The sequence below is a fragment of the Bombina bombina genome, chromosome 2 (assembly GCF_027579735.1).
Source record: "Bombina bombina isolate aBomBom1 chromosome 2, aBomBom1.pri, whole genome shotgun sequence".
Lineage (NCBI taxonomy): Eukaryota > Metazoa > Chordata > Amphibia > Anura > Bombinatoridae > Bombina > Bombina bombina.
This window is the reverse complement of record NC_069500.1, coordinates 1,441,544,984-1,441,567,173: the sequence shown is the minus strand read 5'-3', so window position 1 is coordinate 1,441,567,173 and position 22,190 is coordinate 1,441,544,984. Positions and strand designations below refer to the sequence as shown.

The 22,190-nt window shown below is 44.6% G+C and overlaps 1 protein-coding gene across 4 annotated transcripts in view; it reads right to left on the bottom strand.

The window, feature by feature from the left end:
- The window catches only part of LOC128650449 (serine-rich adhesin for platelets-like), a 376,989-nt gene that overhangs the window by 148,170 nt on the left and 206,629 nt on the right, over positions 1-22,190 (bottom strand). For all 4 annotated transcript variants that reach the window (XM_053704393.1, XM_053704394.1, XM_053704396.1 and 1 more), the window contains exons 6-7: positions 13,082-13,159; positions 12,666-12,817 (exon numbers count right to left, since the gene is read on the bottom strand). In XM_053704393.1, coding sequence (XP_053560368.1) covers positions 12,666-12,817; positions 13,082-13,159 — 230 coding nt within the window. The remainder of the gene's footprint in view (positions 1-12,665; positions 12,818-13,081; positions 13,160-22,190) is intronic.

Sequence of the window (22,190 nt, the reverse complement as noted above, 5' to 3'; positions counted from 1 at the left end):
GGCTAATGCTGACAGCAGTGAGATAATGATGACACAGGGTCTGCTAATGCTGATAGCAGTGAGATAATGATGACCCAGGGTGGGCTAATGATGATAGCAGTGAGATAATGATGACACAGGGTGGACTAATGCTGATAGCAGTGAGATAGTGATGACACAGGGTGAGCTAATGCTGATAGCAGTAAGATAATGATGACACAGGGTGGGCAAATGCTGATAGCATTGAGATAATAATGACACAGGGTGGGCTAATGCTAATTGCAGTGAAATAATGATGACACAGGGTGGACTAATGCTGATAGCAGTGAGATAATAATGACACAGGGTAGGCTAATGATAATAGCAGTGAAATAATGATGACAAAGGACGGGCTAATGCTGATAGCAGTGGGATAAAGATGAGACAGGGTGGGCTATTTCTTATAGCAGTGAGATAATAATGACACAGGGTGGGCTAATGCTAATAGCAGTGAAATAATGATGACAAAGGAAGGGCTAATGCTGATAGCAGTGAGATAATAATGACACAGGGTAGGCTAATGCTAATAGCAGTGAGATAATGATGACACAGGGTGGGCTAATGCTGATAGCAGTGAGATAATAATGACACAGGGTGGGCTAATGCTAATAGCAGTGAAATAATGATGACACAAGGGTGGACTAATGCTGATAGCAGTGAGAAAATGATGAAACAGGGTGGGCTAATGCTGATAGCAGTGAGATAATGATGACACAGGGTGGACTAATGCTGATAGCAGTGAGATAATAATGACACAGGGTAGGCTAATGATAATAGCAGTGAAATAATGATGACAAAGGACGGGCTAATGCTGATAGCAGTGGGATAAAGATGAGACAGGGTGGGCTATTTCTTATAGCAGTGAGATAATAATGACACAGGGTGGGCTAATGCTAATAGCAGTGAAATAATGATGACACAAGGGTGGACTAATGCTGATAGCAGTGAGATAATGATGACAAAGGACGGGCTAATGCTGATAGCAGTGAGATAATGATGACACAGGGTGGGCTAATGCTGATAGCAGTGAGATAATGATGACACAAGGGTGGACTAATGCTGATAGCAGTGAGATACTGATGACACAGGGTGGGCTAATGCTGATAGCAGTGAGATAATGATGACAAGGGTGGACTAATGCTGATAGCAGTGAGATAATGATGACAAGGGTGGACTAATGCTGATAGCAGTGAGATAATGATGACACAGAGTGGGCTAATGCTGATAGCAGTGAGATAATGATGACACAGGGAGGGCTAATGCTGATAGCAGTGAGATAATGATGACACAGAGTGGGCTAATGCTGATAGCAGTGAGATAATGATGACACAGGGTGGGCTAATGCTGATAGCAGTGAGATAATGATGACACAGGGTGGACTAATGCTGATAGCAGTGAGATAATGATGACACAGGGTGGACTAATGCTGATAGCAGTGGGATAATGATGACCCAGGGTGGGCTAATGCTGATAGCAGTGAGATAATGATGACACAGGGTGGGCTAATGCTGATAGCAGTTGGATAATGATGACACAGGGTGGGCTAATGCTGATAGCAGTGAGATAATGATGACACAGGATGGACTAATGCTTATAGCAGTGAGATAATGATGACACAGGATGGACTAATGCTTATAGCAGTTCAATAATGATGACACAGGGTGGGCTAATGCTGATAGCAGTGAGATAATGATGACACAGGGTGGGCTAATGCTGATAGCAGTGAGATAATGACCCAGGGTGGGCTAATGCTGATAGCAGTGAAATAATGATGACACGGGGTGGGCTAATGCTTATAGCAGTGAGATAATGATGACACAGGGTGGGCTAATGCTTATAGCAGTGAGATAATGATGACACAGGATGGACTAATGCTTATAGCAGTTCAATAATGATGACACAGGGTGGGCTAATGATGATAGCAGTGACATAATGATGACACAGAGTGGGCTAATGCTGATAGCAGTGAGATAATGATGACACAGGGTGGTCTAATGCTGATAGCAGTGAGATAATGATGACACAGGGTGGACTAATGCTGATAGCAGTGGGATAATGATGACACAGGGTGGGCTAATGCTGATAGCAGTGAGATAATGATGACACAGGGTGGGCTAATGATGATAGCAGTGAGATAATGATGACACAGAGTGGGCTAATGCTGATAGCAGTGGGATAAAGATGACACAGGGTGGACTAATGCTTATAGAAGTGAGATAATGATGACACAGAGTGGGCTAATGCTGATAGCAGTGAGATAATAATGACACAGGGCTGGCTAATGCTGATAGTAGTGAGATAATGATGACACAGAGTGGGCTAATGCTGATAGCAGTGGGATTATGATGACACAGGGTGGGCTAATGCTGATAGCAGTGAGATAATGATGACACAGAGTGGGCTAATGCTGATAGCAGTAAGATAATGATGACACAGGGTGGGCTAATGCTGATAGCAGTGAGATAATGATGACACAGAGTGGGCTAATGCTGATAGCAGTAAGATAATGATGACACAGAGTGGGCTAATGCTGATAGCAGTGAGATAATGATGACACAGAGTGGGCTAATGCTAATAGCAGTGAGATAATGATGACAAGGGTGGACTAATGCTGATAGCAGTGAGATAATGATGACACAGGGTGGGCTAATGCTGATAGCAGTGAGATAATGATGACACAGGGTGGGCTAATGCTGATAGCAGTGAGATAATGATGACACAGGGTGGGCTAATGCTAATAGCAGTGAGATAATGATGACACAGGGTGGGCTAATGCTGATAGCAGTGAGATAATGATGACACAGGGTGGGCTAATGCTAATAGCAGTGAGATAATGATGACACAGGGTGGGCTAATGCTGATAGCAGTGAGATAATGATGACACAGGGTGGGCTGATGCTGATAGCAGTGAGATAATGATGACACAGGGTGGGCTAATGCTGATAGCAGTGAGATAATGATGACACAGGGTGGGCTAATTCTGATAGCAGTGAGATAATGATTACACAGGGTGGACTAATGTTGATAGCAGTAAGATAATAATGACACAGGTTGGGCTAATGCTGATAGCAGTGGGATAAAGATGACACAGGTTGGGCTAATGCTGATAGCAGTGAGATGATGATGACACAGGGTGGGTTATTTCTTATAGCAGTGAGATGATGATGACACAGGGTGGGCTAATGCTGATAGCAGTGAGATAATGATGACACAGGGTGGGTTATTTCTTATAGCAGTGAGATGATGATGACACAGGGTGGGCTAATGCTGATAGCAGTGAGATGATGATGACACAGGGTGGGCTAATGCTGATAGCAGTGAGATAATGATGACACAGGGTGGGTTACTTCTTATAGCAGTGAGATGATGATGACACAGGGTGGGCTAATGCTGATAGCAGTAAGATAATGATGACACAGGGTGGGCTAATGTTGATAGCAGTAAGATAATAATGACACAGGTTGGGCTAATGCTGATAGCAGTGAGATGATGATGACACAGGGTGGGCTAATGCTGATAGCAGTAAGATAATGATGACACAGGGTGGGCTAATGTTGATAGCAGTAAGATAATAATGACACAGGTTGGGCAAATGCTGATAGCAGTGAGATGATGATGACACAGGGTGGGCTAATGCTGATAGCAGTGAGATAATGATGACACAGGGTGGGTTATTTCTTATAGCAGTGAGATGATGATGACACAGGGTGGGCTAATGCTGATAGCAGTGAGATAATGATGACACAGGGTGGGTTATTTCTTATAGCAGTGAGATGATGATGACACAGGGTGGGCTAATGTTGATAGCAGTAAGATAATAATGACACAGGTTGGGCTAATGCTGATAGCAGTGAGATGATGATGACACAGGGTGGGCTAATGCTGATAGCAGTAAGATAATGATGACACAGGGTGGGCTAATGCTGATAGCAGTGACATAATGATGACACAGATTGGGCTAATGCTGATAGCAGTGACATAATGATGACACAGATTGGGCTAATGCTGATAGCAGTGAGATAATGATGACACAGGGTGGGCTAATGCTGATAGCAGTGACATAATGATGACACAGATTGGGCTAATGCTGATAGCAGTGAGATAATGATGACACAGGGTGGGCTAATGATGATAGCAGTGAGATAATGATGACACAGAGTGGGCTAATGCTGATAGCAGTGGGATAAAGATGACACAGGGTGGACTAATGCTTATAGAAGTGAGATAATGATGACACAGAGTGGGCTAATGCTGATAGCAGTGAGATAATAATGACACAGGGCTGGCTAATGCTGATAGTAGTGAGATAATGATGACACAGAGTGGGCTAATGCTGATAGCAGTGGGATTATGATGACACAGGGTGGGCTAATGCTGATAGCAGTGAGATAATGATGACACAGAGTGGGCTAATGCTGATAGCAGTAAGATAATGATGACACAGGGTGGGCTAATGCTGATAGCAGTGAGATAATGATGACACAGAGTGGGCTAATGCTGATAGCAGTAAGATAATGATGACACAGAGTGGGCTAATGCTGATAGCAGTGAGATAATGATGACACAGAGTGGGCTAATGCTAATAGCAGTGAGATAATGATGACAAGGGTGGACTAATGCTGATAGCAGTGAGATAATGATGACACAGGGTGGGCTAATGCTGATAGCAGTGAGATAATGATGACACAGGGTGGGCTAATGCTGATAGCAGTGAGATAATGATGACACAGGGTGGGCTAATGCTAATAGCAGTGAGATAATGATGACACAGGGTGGGCTAATGCTGATAGCAGTGAGATAATGATGACACAGGGTGGGCTAATGCTAATAGCAGTGAGATAATGATGACACAGGGTGGGCTAATGCTGATAGCAGTTCAATAATGATGACACAGGGTGGGCTGATGCTGATAGCAGTGAGATAATGATGACACAGGGTGGGCTAATGCTGATAGCAGTGAGATAATGATGACACAGGGTGGGCTAATTCTGATAGCAGTGAGATAATGATTACACAGGGTGGACTAATGTTGATAGCAGTAAGATAATAATGACACAGGTTGGGCTAATGCTGATAGCAGTGGGATAAAGATGACACAGGTTGGGCTAATGCTGATAGCAGTGAGATGATGATGACACAGGGTGGGCTAATGCTGATAGCAGTGAGATAATGATGACACAGGGTGGGTTATTTCTTATAGCAGTGAGATGATGATGACACAGGGTGGGCTAATGCTGATAGCAGTGAGATGATGATGACACAGGGTGGGCTAATGCTGATAGCAGTGAGATAATGATGACACAGGGTGGGTTACTTCTTATAGCAGTGAGATGATGATGACACAGGGTGGGCTAATGCTGATAGCAGTAAGATAATGATGACACAGGGTGGGCTAATGTTGATAGCAGTAAGATAATAATGACACAGGTTGGGCTAATGCTGATAGCAGTGAGATGATGATGACACAGGGTGGGCTAATGCTGATAGCAGTAAGATAATGATGACACAGGGTGGGCTAATGTTGATAGCAGTAAGATAATAATGACACAGGTTGGGCAAATGCTGATAGCAGTGAGATGATGATGACACAGGGTGGGCTAATGCTGATAGCAGTGAGATAATGATGACACAGGGTGGGTTATTTCTTATAGCAGTGAGATGATGATGACACAGGGTGGGCTAATGCTGATAGCAGTGAGATAATGATGACACAGGGTGGGTTATTTCTTATAGCAGTGAGATGATGATGACACAGGGTGGGCTAATGTTGATAGCAGTAAGATAATAATGACACAGGTTGGGCTAATGCTGATAGCAGTGAGATGATGATGACACAGGGTGGGCTAATGCTGATAGCAGTAAGATAATGATGACACAGGGTGGGCTAATGCTGATAGCAGTGACATAATGATGACACAGATTGGGCTAATGCTGATAGCAGTGACATAATGATGACACAGATTGGGCTAATGCTGATAGCAGTGAGATAATGATGACACAGGGTGGGCTAATGTTGATAGCAGTAAGATAATAATGACACAGGGTGGGCTAATGCTGATAGCAGTAAGATAATGATGACACAGGGTGGGCTAATGCTGATAGCAGTGACATAATGATGACACAGATTGGGCTAATGCTGATAGCAGTGACATAATGATGACACAGATTGGGCTAATGCTGATAGCAGTGAGATAATGATGACACAGGGTGGGCTAATGCTGATAGCAGTGACATAATGATGACACAGATTGGGCTAATGCTGATAGCAGTGAGATAATGATGACCCAGGGTGGGCTAATGCTGATAGCAGTAAGATAATGATGACACAGATTGGGCTAATGCTGATAGCAGTGAGATAATGATGACCCAGGGTGGGCTAATGCTGATAGCAGTAAGATAATAATGACACAGGTTGGGCTAATGCTGATAGCAGTGAGATAATGATGACACAGGGTGGGCTAATGCTGATAGCATTGAGATAATAATGACACAGGGTGGGCTAATGCTGATAGCAGTGGGATAATGATGACACAGAGTGGGCTAATGCTGATAGCAGTGAGATAATGATGACACAGAGTGGGCTAATGCTGATAGCAGTGAGATAATGATGACACAGGGTGGGCTAATGCTGATAGCAGTGAGATAATAATGACACAGGGTGGGCTAATGCTGATAGCAGTGAGATAATGATGACAAAGAGTGGGCTAATGCTGATAGAAGTGAGATAATGACACAGAGTGGGCTAATGTTGATAGCAGTGGGATAATGATGACACAGGGTGGGCTAATGCTGATAGCAGTCAGATAATGATGACACAGGGTGGGCTAATGCTGACAGCAGTGGGATAATGATGACACGGAGTGGGCTAATGCTGATAGCAGTGAGATAATAATGATACAGAGTGGGCTAATGTTGATAGCAGTGGGATAATGATGACACAGGGTGGGCTAATGCTGATAGCAGTCAGATAATGATGACACAGGGTGGGCTAATGCTGACAGCAGTGGGATAATGATGACACAGAGTGGGCTAATGCTGATAGCAGTGAGATAATGATGACACAGGGTGGGCTAATGCTGATAGCAGTGAGATAATGACACAGAGTGGGCTAATGTTGATAGCAGTGGGATAATGATGACACAGCGTGGGCTAATGTTGATAGCAGTGAGATAATAATGATACAGAGTGGGCTAATGTTGATAGCAGTGGGATAATGATGACAGGGTGGGCTAATGTTGATAGCAGTGAGATAATGATGACACAGGGTGGGCTAATGCTGATAGCAGTGAGAAAATGATGACACAGGGTGGGCTAATGCTGATAGCAGTGAAATAATAATGACACAGAGTGGGCTAATGCTGATAGCAGTGAGATAATGATGACACAGAGTGGGCTAATGCTGATAGAAGTGAGATAATGATGACACAGAGTGGGCTAATGCTGATAGCAGTGAGATAATGATGACACAGAGTGGGCTAATGCTGATAGCAGTGAGATAATGACACAGAGTGGGCTAATGTTGATAGCAGTGGGATAATGATGACAGGGTGGGCTAATGTTGATAGCAGTGGGATAATGATGACAGGGTGGGCTAATTTTGATAGCAGTGGGATAATGATGACACAGGGTGGGCTAATGTTGATAGCAGTGAGATAATAATGATACAGAGTGGGCTAATGTTGATAGCAGTGGGATAATGATGACACAGGGTGGGCTAATGCTGATAGCAGTGAGAAAATGATGACACAGGGTGGGCTAATGCTGATAGCAGTGAGATAATAATGACACAGGGTGGGCTAATGCTGATAACAGTGAGATAATGATGACACAGAGTGGGCTAATGCTGATAGAAGTAAGATAATGATGACATAGGGTGGGCTAATGCTGATAGCAGTGGGATAATGATGACACAGGGTGGGCTAATGCTGATAGCAGTTGGATAATGATGACACAGGGTGGGCTAATTCTGATAGCAGTGAGATAATGATGACATAGGGTGGGCTAATGCTTATAGCAGTAAGATAATGATGACACAGAGTGGGATAATGCTGATAGCAGTGGGATAATGATGACACAGGGTGGGCTAATGCTGATAGCAGTGAGATAATGATGACACAGGGTGGGCTTATGCTGATAGCAGTGAGATAATGATGACATAGGGTGGGCTTATGCTGATAGCAGTGAGATAATGATGACACAGAGTTGGCTAATGCTGATAGCAGTAAGATAATGATGACACAGGATGGGCTAATGCTGATAGCAGTGGGATAATGATGACACAGGGTGGGCTAATGCTGATAGCAGTGGGATAATGATGACACAGCGTGGGCTAATGCTGATAGCAGTGAGATAATGATGACACAGAGTGGGCTAATGCATAGCAGTAAGATAATGATGACACAGGGTGGGCTAATGCTGATAGCAGTGAGATAATGATGACACAGGGTGGGCTAATGCTGATAGCAGTAAGATAATGATGACACAGGGTGGGCTAATGCTGATAGCAGTTGGATAATGATGACACAGGGTGGGCTAATGCTGATAGCAGTGAGATAATGATGACACAGGGTGGGCTAATGCTGATAGCAGTTGGATAATGATGACACAGGGTGGGCTAATGCTGATAGCAGTGAGATAATGATGACACAGGGTGGGCTAATGCTGATAGCAGTTGGATAATGATGACACAGGGTGGGCTAATGCTGATAGCAGTTGGATAATGATGACACAGGGTGGGCTAATGCTGATAGCAGTGAGATAATGATGACACAGGGTGGGCTAATGCTGATAGCAGTTGGATAATGATGACACAGGGTGGGCTAATGCTGATAGCAGTAAGATAATGATGACACAGGGTGGGCTAATGCTGATAGCAGTGAGATAATGATGACACAGAGTGGGCTAATGCTGATAGCAGTAAGATAATGATGACACAGGGTGGGCTAATGCTGATAGCAGTTGGATAATGATGACACAGGGTGGGCTAATGCTGATAGCAGTGAGATAATGATGACACAGGGTGGGCTAATGCTGATAGCAGTAAGATAATGATGACACGGGGTGGGCTAATGCTGATAGCAGTGGGATAATAATGACACAGATTGGGCTAATGCTGATAGCAGTGTGATAATAATGACACAGGGTGGGCTAATGCTGATAGCAGTGGGATAATAATGACACAGATTGGGCTAATTCTGATAGCAGTGAGAAAATAATGACACAGATTGGGCTAATGCTGATAGCAGTGGGATAATAATTACACAGATTGGGCTAATTCTGATAGCAGTGAGAAAATAATGAAACAGATTGGGCTAATGCTGATAGCAGTGGGATTATGATGACACAGGGTGGGCTAATGCTGATATCAGTGAGATAATGATGACACAGGGTGGGCTAATGCTGATAGCAGTTGGATAATGATGACACAGGGTGGGCTAATGCTGATAGCTGTGAGATAATGATGACACAGGGTGGGCTAATGCTGATAGCAGTGAGATAATGATGACACAGGGTGGGCTAATGCTGATAGCAGTAAGATAATGATGACACGGGTGGGCTAATGCTGATAGCAGTGAGATAATGATGACACAGATTGGGCTAATTCTGATAGCAGTGGGATAATAATGACACAGGGTGGGCTAATGCTGATAGCAGTGAGATAATGATGACACAGGGTGGGCTAATGCTGATAGCAGTTGGATAATGATGACACAGGGTGGGCTAATGCTGATAGCAGTGAGATAATGATGACACAGATTGGGCTAATTCTGATAGCAGTGGGATAATAATGACACAGGGTGGGCTAATGCTGATAGCAGTGAGATAATGATGACACAGGGTGGGCTAATGCTGATAGCAGTGAGATAATGATGACACAGATTGGGCTAATTCTGATAGCAGTGGGATAATAATGACACAGGGTGGGCTAATGCTGATAGCAGTGAGATAATGATGACACAGGGTGGGCTAATGCTGATAGCAGTTGGATAATGATGACACAGGGTGGGCTAATGCTGATAGCAGTGAGATAATGATGACACAGGGTGGGCTAATGCTGATAGCAGTGAGATAATGATGACACAGGGTGGGCTAATGCTGATAGCAGTTGGATAATGATGACACAGGGTGGGCTAATGCTGATAGCAGTGAGATAATGATGACACAGGGTGGGCTAATGCTGATACCAGTTGGATAATGATGACACAGGGTGGGCTAATGCTGATAGCTGTGAGATAATGATGACACAGGGTGGGCTAATGCTGATAGCAGTGAGATAATGATGACACAGGGTGGGCTAATGCTGATAGCAGTAAGATAATGATGACACGAGGTGGGCTAATGCTGATAGCAGTGGGATAATAATGACACAGATTGGGCTAATGCTGATAGCAGTGTGATAATAATGACACAGGGTGGGCTAATGCTGATATCAGTGAGATAATGATGACACAGGGTGGGCTAATGCTGATAGCAGTGAGATAATGATGACACAGATTGGGCTAATTCTGATAGCAGTGGGATAATAATGACACAGGGTGGGCTAATGCTGATAGCAGTGAGATAATGATGACACAGGGTGGGCTAATGCTGATAGCAGTTGGATAATGATGACACAGGGTGGGCTAATGCTGATAGCAGTGAGATAATGATGACACAGGGCGGGCTAATGCTGATAGCAGTTGGATAATGATGACACAGGGTGGGCTAATGCTGATAGCAGTGAGATAATGATGACACAGGGTGGGCTAATGCTGATAGCAGTTGGATAATGATGACACAGGGTGGGCTAATGCTGATAGCAGTGAGATAATGATGACACAGGGTGGGCTAATGCTGATAGCAGTTGGATAATGATGACACAGGGTAGGCTAATGCTGATAGCAGTTGGATAATGATGACACAGGGTGGGCTAATGCTGATAGCAGTGAGATAATAATGACACAGGGTGGGCTAATGCTGATAGCAGTTGGATAATGATGACACAGGGTGGGCTAATGCTGATAGCAGTAAGATAATGATGACACAGGGTGGGCTAATGCTGATAGCAGTGAGATAATGACACAGGGTGGGCTAATGCTGATAGCAGTAAGATAATGATGACACAGGGTGGGCTAATGCTGATAGCAGTTGGATAATGATGACACAGGGTGGGCTAATGCTGATAGCAGTGAGATAATGATGACACAGGGTGGGCTAATGCTGATAGCAGTAAGATAATGATGACACGGGGTGGGCTAATGCTGATAGCAGTGGGATAATAATGACACAGATTGGGCTAATGCTGATAGCAGTGTGATAATAATGACACAGATTATGCTAATTCTAGTAGCAGTGAGATAATAATGACACAGATTGGGCTAATTCTGATAGCAGTGAGAAAATAATGACACAGATTGGGCTAATGCTGATAGCAGTGGGATAATAATTACACAGATTGGGCTAATGCTGATAGCAGTGTGATAATAATGACACAGATTGGGCTAATTCTGATAGCAGTAAGATAATGATGACACGGGGTGGGCTAATGCTGATAGCAGTGGGATAATAATGACACAGATTGGGCTAATGCTGATAGCAGTAAGATAATGATGACACGGGGTGGGCTAATGCTGATAGCAGTGGGATAATAATGACACAGATTGGGCTAATGCTGATAGCAGTAAGATAATGATGACACGGGGTGGGCTAATGCTGATAGCAGTGAGAAAATAATGACACAGATTGGGCTAATGCTGATATCAGTGAGATAATGATGACACAGGGTGGGCTAATGCTGATAGCAGTTGGATAATGATGACACAGGGTGGGCTAATGCTGATAGCAGTGAGATAATGATGACACAGGGTGGGCTAATGCTGATAGCAGTTGGATAATGATGACACAGGGTGGGCTAATGCTGATAGCAGTGAGATAATGATGACACAGGGTGGGCTAATGCTGATAGCAGTAAGATAATGATGACACGGGGTGGGCTAATGCTGATAGCAGTGTGATAATAATGACACAGGGTGGGCTAATGCTGATATCAGTGAGATAATGATGACACAGGGTGGGCTAATGCTGATAGCAGTGAGATAATGATGACACAGGGTGGGCTAATGCTGATAGCAGTGTGATAATAATGACACAGGGTGGGCTAATGCTGATATCAGTGAGATAATGATGACACAGGGTGGGCTAATGCTGATATCAGTGAGATAATGATGACACAGGGTGGGCTAATGCTGATAGCAGTGAGATAATGATGACACAGGGTGGGCTAATGCTGATAGCAGTGAGATAATGATGACACAGATTGGGCTAATGCTGATAGCAGTAAGATAATGATGACACAGGGTGGGCTAATGCTGATAGCAGTGTGATAATAATGACACAGGGTGGGCTAATGCTGATATCAGTGAGATAATGATGACACAGGGTGGGCTAATGCTGATAGCAGTGAGATAATGATGACACAGGGTGGGCTAATGCTGATAGCAGTGAGATAATGATGACACAGATTGGGCTAATTCTGATAGCAGTGGGATAATAATGACACAGATTGGGATAATTCTGATAGCAGTGGGATAATAATGACACAGATTGGGATAATTCTATTAGCAATGGGATAATGATGACACAGTGGATCTGGCACATGAAGGTGTCACCTTTGCTCCTCTACTAGTCTCTCCTTCTCCCGGATCCGGCGATCTCTCTCTTCCTCCTCTTCTCGCTCCCTTTCCACCCTCTGTTTCTCAAGAGCCCTCCGCTCCTCCAGCATCCGCAAACGCTCTGCATCTTTACGGTGCTCCTCCTCGCGCTGGGGGCACAGACTTAGTTAGTGCTCAGAGAGTGGGTAAGGGGGATCATAGAGAGGTAACATTAAGGTATCTGGTGCGCGGGCACATGAGTGAATAGCAAGAGCAATGAATGTAGTGTACTCTTTAGATAGAGAGGTGAAATGAAGCATAAATGGGAGAGAGAATGAGATGCAAATGGGGTAATAAGCTCCTGGAAATAGTATGCAGCTAAATAGGTGACACAGCAAAGGGACAATTACATAATACACAACAACGGCTCTCACCTCTGACCTTTCCCAGAAAGATTCTCTCATGCTGAACCTCATTTCTGCTGCTGGGTTTGTCTTCATGTAATTTGTACCCTGGAAAATGTAATTAAATTCAGTGATAGTCTCCTGCAAACATATACACAGACACAGTGACCACTGTCACTAACTACACAGACACAGTGCACACCATCACTAACTATATATACACACAGACACAGAGCACACCATCACTAACTATATATACACACAGACACAGAGCACACCGTCACTAACTATATATACACACAACACACAGACACAGTGCACACCGTCACTAACTATATATACACACAGACACAGTGCACACCATCACTAACTATATATACACACAGACACAGAGCACACCATCACTAACTATATATACACACAGACACAGAGCACACCATCACTAACTATATATACACACAGACACAGAGCACACCATCACTAACTATATATACACACAGACACAGTGCACACCGTCACTAACTATATATACACACAGACACAGAGCACACCATCACTAACTATATATACACACAGACACAGAGCACACCGTCACTAACTATATATACACACAGACACAGTGCACACCGTCACTAACTATATATACACACAGACACAGTGCACACCATCACTAACTATATATACACACAGACACAGAGCACACCATCACTAACTATATATACACACAGACACAGTGCACACCGTCACTAACTATATATACACACAGACACAGAGCACACCATCACTAACTATATATACACACAGACACAGAGCACACCGTCACTAACTATATATACACACAGACACAGTGCACACCGTCACTAACTATATATACACACAGACACAGAGCACACCATCACTAACTATATATACACACAGACACAGAGCACACCGTCACTAACTATATATACACACAGACACAGTGCACACCGTCACTAACTATATATACACACAGACACAGTGCACACCGTCACTAACTATATATACACACAGACACAGAGCACACCGTCACTAACTATATATACACACAGAGCACACCATCACTAACTATATATACACACAGACACAGAGCACACCGTCACTAACTATATATACACACAACACACAGACACAGTGCACACCGTCACTAACTATATATACACACAGACACAGTGCACACCATCACTAACTATATATACACACAGACACAGAGCACACCATCACTAACTATATATACACACAGACACAGAGCACACCGTCACTACCTATATATACACACAGACACAGTGCCCACCAATGCCACCATCATTAGCTATATATACACACAGACACGGTGACCACCGTCATAAACTATATATACACACTTCCAGACACACAGACACAGTGCCCACTGTCACTAAGTATATATACACACAGACACAGTGCCCACCGTCACTAACTATATATACACACAGACACGGTGACCACTGTCACTAACTATATATAGACACATACACAGTACCAGCTGTCACTAACTTTATATACACACAAACACAGTGCCCACCGTCACTAATTCTATATACACACAGACACAGTGAAAGCTGTCACAAACTATATATACACACAAACACAGTGCCAGCTGTCAATAACTATATATACACACAGAAACAGTGTCCACCATCACTAACTATATATACACACAGACACAGTGCCAGCCGACACTAACTATATATACACACAGACATAGTGCCCACTGTCACTAACTATATATACACACAGACACAGTGCCAGCCGACACTAACTATATATACACACAGACATAGTGCCCACTGTCACTAACTATATATACACACAGACACGGTGACCACTGTCACTAACTATATATACACACAGACACAGTACCAGCCGTCACTAACTATATATACACACAGACATAGTGCCCACTGTCACTAACTATATATACACACAGAAAAAGGTAGATAATCAACAGGGGCAGTGCCAGTCTCCTACAGGTATATTATCACATGGTCTGTGCAAGTCTCCTACAGCTAGATATTCACAGGGTCTGTGCCATTCTCCTACAGGTATATTATCACCGGGTCTGTGCCAGTCTCCTACAGGTATATAATCACAGGGTCTGTGCCAGCCTCCTACAGGTATATTATCACCGGGTCTGTGCCAGTCTCCTACAGGTATATAATCACAGGGTCTGTGCCAGCCTCCTACAGGTATATTATCACCGGGTCTGTGCCAGTCTCCTACAGGTATATTATCACCGGGTCTGTGCCAGTCTCCTACAGGTATATAATCACAGGGTCTGTGCCAGCCTCCTACAGGTATATTATCACCGGGTCTGTGCCAGTCTCCTACAGGTATATAATCACAGGGTCTGTGCCAGCCTCCTACAGGTATATTATCACCGGGTCTGTGCCAGTCTCCTACAGGTAGATAATCACATGGTCTGTGCAAGTCTCCTACAGGTAGATAATCACATGGTCTGTGCAAGTCTCCTACAGGTATATTATCACATGGTCTGTGCAAGTCTCCTACAGGTATATAATCACATGGTCTGTGCAAGTCTCCTGCATTTAGATAATCACAGGGTCTGTGCCAGTCTCCTACAGGTATATTATCACCGGGTCTGTGCCAGTCTCCTACAGGTATATAATCACAGGGTCTGTGCCAGTCTCCTACAGGTAGATAATCACAGGTTCTGTGCCAGTCTCCTACAGGTATATAATCACAGGGTCTGTGCCAGCCTCCTACAGGTATATTATCACCGGGTCTGTGCCAGTCTCCTACAGGTATATAATCACCGGGTCCGTGCCAGCCTCCTACAGGTATATAATCACCGGGTCCGTGCCAGCCTCCTACAGGTATATAATCACTGGGTCTGTGCCAGCCTCCTACAGCTAGATATTCACAGGGTCTGTGCCAGTCTCCTACAGGTATATAATCACCGGGTCTGTGCCAGCCTCCTACAGGTATATAATCACTGGGTCTGTGCCAGCCTTCTACAGGTAGATAATCACATGGTCTGTGCAAGTCTCCTACAGCTAGATATTCACAGGGTCTGTGCCAGCCTCCTACAGGTATATAATCACAGGGTCTGTGCCAGCCTCCTACAGGTATATAATCACAGGGTCTGTGCCAGTCTCCTACAGGTATATAATCACAGGGTCTGTGCCAGTCTCCTACAGGTAAATAACAGGGTCTGTGCCAGCCTCCTACAGGTATATAATCACAGGGTCTGTGCCAGTCTCCTACAGGTATATAATCACATGGTCTGTGCCAGCCTCCTACAGGTATATAATCACAGGGTTTGTGCCAGTCTCCTACAGGTATATAATCACAGGTTCTGTGCCAGTCTCCTACAGGTATATAATCACAGGGTCTGTGCCAGTCTCCTACAGGTATATAATCACAGGGTTTGTGCCAGCCTCCTACAGGTATATTATCCCAGGGTCTGTGCCAGTTGCCTACAGGTATATTATTACAGGTTCTGTGCCAACCTCCTACAGGTATAAAATCACAGGGTCTGTGCCAGCCTCCTACAGGTGGATAATCAAAGAGTCAGTGCCAGCCTCCTAAAGGTATATTATCACAGTGGCAGTGCCAGTCTCCTATAGTTATATTATCACAGTTGCAGTGCCAGTCTCCTACAGTTATATTATCACATGGTCTGTGCCAGTCTCCTACAGATAGATAATCACAGGGTCTGTGCCAGTCTTCTACAGGTATATCACAGGGGCTGTGCCAGTCTCCTACAGGTATATTAGCACAGATTCTGTGCCAGCCTCCTACAGATAGATAATCACAGGGTCTGTGCCAGCCTCCTACTGGTATATAATCACTGGGTTTGTGCCAACCTCCTACAGGTATATAATCAATGGACAGTGCCACACTTGTATAGGTATATTATTACAGGGCCTGTGCCAGTGTCCTTGAAGTAGATAATCACAGGAGAGTGCCAGCCTCCTACAGGCATATAATCAAAAGGTCAGTGCCAGCCTCCTACAGTTATACATTCACAGGGTCTGTGTCAGCCTCCTACAGGTATATAATCACAGGGTCTGTGCCAGTCTCTTACATGTATATAATCACAGGGTCTATGCCAGTATCCTACAGGTGGATAATCAGAGGGTCAGTGCCAGTCTCCTACAGGTTTATTATCACAGGGTCTGTGCCAGTCTCCTACAGGTTTATTATCACAGGTTCTGTGCCAGTCTCCTACAGGTAGATAATCACAGGACAGTACCAGCCTACTATAGGTATATTATTACAGGGTCTGTGCAAGTGTCCTACAGGTAAATAATCACAGGATCTATGCCAGTCTCCTACATGTAGATAATAACAGGGGCAGTGTCAGCCTACTATAGGTAAATTATAACAGGTTCTGTGCCAGTCTCCAACAGGTATATTATCACAGGGGCAGTGCCATTCTCCTACAGGTATATTATCACGGGGTATGTGCCAGTCTCCTACAGCTAGATAATCACAGGGTATGTGCCAGTCTCCTACAGGTAGATAATCACAGGGTCTGTGCCAATCTCCTACAGAGTCATACGGGTATATAATCACGGATCTGTGCCAGCCTCCTACAGGTATATAATCACAGGTTCTGTGCTAGCCTCCTACAGGTATATAATCACAGGTTCTGTGCCAGCCTCCTACAGGTATATAATCACAGGTTTTGTGCTAGTCTCCTACAGGTATATAATCATAGGGGCCATGCCAGTCTCCTACAGGTATATAATCACAGTTTTTGTGCCAGCCTCCTACATGTAGATAATCAAAGAGGCAGTGCTAGCCCCCTAAAGGTACATTATCAATGGATCTGTGCCAGCCTCCAAAAAGTATATTATCACAGGGTCTGTGCCAGTCTCCTACAGGTGGATAATCAGAGAGGCAGTGCCAGTCTCCTACAGGTATATTATCACGGGGTCTGTGCCAGTTTCCTACAGGTAGTCACAGAAGCAGTGCTAGTCTCCTACAGGTAGATAATTAAAGAGGCAGTGCCAGTCTCCTACAGGTATATTATCACGGGGTCTGTGCCAGTTTCCTACAGGTAGTCACAGAAGCAGTGCTAGTCTCCTACAGGTAGATAATTAAAGAGGCAGTGCCAGTCTCCTACAGGTATATTATCACAGGGTATGTGCCAGTCTCTTACAGCTAGATAATCACAGATGCTGTGCCAGAATCCTATAGGTATATTATCACAGGGGCAGTGCCAGTCTCCTACAGGTATATTATCACAGGGTATGTGCCAGTTTCCTACAGCTAATCACAGGGTATGTGCCAGTCTCCTACAGGTAGATAATCACAGGGTCTGTGCCAGTCTCCTACAGGTATATCACAGGGGCTGCGCCAGTCTCCTACAGGTATGTTATCACAGTGTCTGTGCCAGTCTCCTACAGGTATATTATCATAGGTTCTGTGCCAGCCTTCTACAGGTAGATAACCATAGAGTCTGTGCCAGCCTTCTACAGGTATATTATCACAGGGTCTGTGCCAGTCTCCTACAGGTATATTATCACAGGGTCTGTGCCAGTCTCCTACAGGTTTATTATCCCAGATTCTGTGCCAGTCTCCTACAGGTATATAATCACAGGACAGTGCCAGCTTCCTAAAGGTATATTAACACAGATTCTGTGCCAGTCTCCTACAGGTCTATAATCACAGGGTATGTGCCAGTCTCCTACAGGTCTATAATCACAGGGTCTGTGCCAGTCTCCTACAGGTATATTATCAAAGGGTCTGTGCCAGTCAACTACAGGTAGATAATCACAGGGTCGTCCAGCCTCCTACAGGTCTATAATCACAAGGTCTGTGCCAGTCTCCTACAGGTCTATAATCACAGGGTCTGTGCCAGCCTCCTGCAGGTATATAATCACAGGGTCTGTGCCAGTCTCTTACAGGTCTATAATCACAGGGTCTCTGCCAGTCTCCTACAGGTGGATAATTACAGGGTCTGTGCCAGTCTCCTACTTGTTTATTATCACAGGGTCTGTGCAAGTCTCCTACAGGTTTATTATAACAGGGTCTGTTCCAGTCTCTGACAGGTAGATGATCACAGGACAGTGCAGCCTCCTACAGGTATATAATCACAGGGTCTGTGCCAGTCTCCTACAGGTAGATATTCACAGGGTCTGTGCCAGTCTCCTACAGGTCTATAATCACAGGGTCTGTGTCAGTCTCCTACAGGTCTATAATCACAGGGTCAGTGCCAGTCTCCTACATGTATATAATAACAGGGTCTGTGCCAGTCTCCTACAGGTATATAATTACACGGTCTGTGCCAGCCTCCTACAGTTATATAATCACAGGGTCTGTGCCAGTCTTCTACAGGTATATAATCACAGGTTCTGTGCCAGTGTCCTACAGGTATATAATCACAGGTTCTGTGCCAGTCTCCTACAGGTATATAATCACAGGTTCTGTGCCAGTCTCCTACAGGTCTATAATCACAGGGTCTGTGCCAGTCTCCTACAGGTCTATAATCACAGGGTCAGTGCCAGTCTCCTACATGTATATTATCACAGGGTCTGTGCCAGTCTCCTACATGTAGATAATCACAGGGTCTGTGCCAGTCTCCTACATGTATATAATCACAGGGTCTGTGCCAGTCTCCTACAGGTATATAATTACAGGGTCTGTGCCAGCCTCCTACAGTTATATAATCACAGGGTCTGTGCCAGTCTTCTACAGGTATATAATCACAGGTTCTGTGCCAGTGTCCTACAGGTATATAATCACAGGTTCTGTGCCAGTCTCCTACAGGTATATAATCACAGGGTCTGTGCCAGTCTCCTACAGGTATATAATCACAGGTTCTGTGCCAGTCTCCTACAGGTCTATAATCACAGGGTCAGTGCCAGTCTCCTACATGTATATTATCACAGGGTCTGTGCCAGTCTCCTACATGTAGATAATCACAGGGTCTGTGCCAGTTTCCTACAGGTAATCACAAAAGCAGTGCTAGTCTCCTACAGGTAGATAATTAAAGAGGCAGTGCCAGTCTCCTACAGCTATATTATCACAGGGTATGTGCCAGTCTCTTACAGATAGATAATCACAGAGGCTGTGCCAGTCTCCTACATGTATATTTTCACATTGTCTGTGCCAGTCTCCTACAGTTATATTATTACAGGGTCTGTGCCAGAATCCTACAGGTATATTATCACAGGGGCAGTACCAGACTCCTACAGGTATATTATCACAGGGGCAGTGCCAGTCTCTTACAAGTATATTACTACAGGGTATGCGCCAGTCTCCTACAGCTAGATAATCACAGGGTATGTACCAGTCTCCTACAGGTATATCACAGGGGCTGCGCCAGTCTCCTACAGGTATGTTATCACAGGGGCTGTGCCAGTCTCCTACAGGTATATTATCATAGGTTCTGTGCAAGCCTCTTACAGGTAGATCATAGAGTCTGTGCCAGCCTCGTACAGGTATATTTTCACAGGGTCTGTGCCAGTCTCCTAGAGGTTTATTATCACAGGGTCTGTGCAAGTCTCCTACAGGTTTATTATAACAGGGTCTGTGCCAGTCTCTGACAGGTAGATAATATACCTGTAGGAGGCTGCACTGTCCTGTGATTATCTACCTGTCAGAGACTGGCACAGACCCTGTTATAATAAACCTGTAGGAGACTAGCACAGACCCTGTGATCATATAGCTGTAGGAGGCTGGCACTGTCCTGTGATTATCTACCTGTAGGAGGCTGGCACAGAATCTGTGTTAATCACAGGACAGTGCAGCCTCCTACAGGTATATTAACACAGATTCTGTGCCAGCCTCCTACAGGTATATAATCACCGGGTCTGTGCCAGCCTCCTACAGGTGTATAATCACAGGGTTTGTGCCAGTCTCCTACAGGTATATAATCACAGGGTTTGTGCCAGTCTCCTACAGGTATATAATCACAGGGTCTGTGCCAGTCTCCTACAGGTATATAATCACAGGGTTTGTGCCAGTCTCCTACAGGTATATAATCACAGGGTCTGTGTCAGTCTCCTACAGGTAGATAATCACAGGGTCTGTGTCAGTCTCCTACAGATTTATTATCACAGGGTCTGTGCCAGTCTCCGACAGGTAAATAATCACAGATTCTGTGCCAGCCCCGTACAGGTAGATAATCACAGATTCTGTGCCATCCACCTACAGTTAGATAATCACAGGACAGTGCCAGAATACTATAGGTATATTATTACAGGGTCTGTGCCAGAGTCCTACGAGTATATAATCACGGATCTGTGCCAGCCTCCTAGAGGTATATAATCACAAGTTCTGTGCTAGCCTCCTACAGGTATATAATCATAGGGGCCATGCCAGTCTCCTACAGGTATATAATCACAGGTTTTGTGCCAGCCTCCTACAGATAGATAATCAAAGAGGCAGTGCCAGCCCCCTAAAGGTACATTACCAATGGGTCTGTGCCAGCCTCCTACATGTATATTATCACAGGGTTTGTGCCAGTTTCCTACAGGTCATCACAAAAGCAGTGCTAGTCTCCTACAGGTAGATAATTAAAGAGGCAGTGCCAGTCTTACAGGTATATTTTCACAGGGTATGTGCCAGTCTCTTACAGTTAGATAATCACAGAGGCTGTGCCAGTCTCCTACATGTATATTTTCACATTGTCTGTGCCAGTCTCCTACAGATATATTATTACAGTGTCTGTGCCAGAATCCTACAGGTATATTATCACAGGGGCAGCACTAGCCTCCTACAGGTATATTATCACAGGGGCAGTGCCAGTCTCTTACAGGTATATTACTACAGGGTATGTGCCAGTCTCCTACAGGTATATTGTCACAGGTTATGTGTCAGTCTCCTACAGGTATATTATCACAGGGGCAGTGCCAGTCTCTTACAGGTATATTACTACAGGGTATGTGCCAGTCTCCTACAGCTAGATAATCACAGGGTATGTGCCAGTCTCCTACAGGTAGATAATCATAGGGTCTGTGCCAGTCTCCTACAGGTATATCACAGGGGCTGCGCCAGTCTCCTACAGGTATGTTATCACAGGGTCTGTGCCAGTCTCCTACAGGTATATGATCATAGGTTCTGTGCAAGCCTCCTACAGGTAGATAATCATAGAGTCTGTGCCAGCCTCGTACAAGTATATTATCAC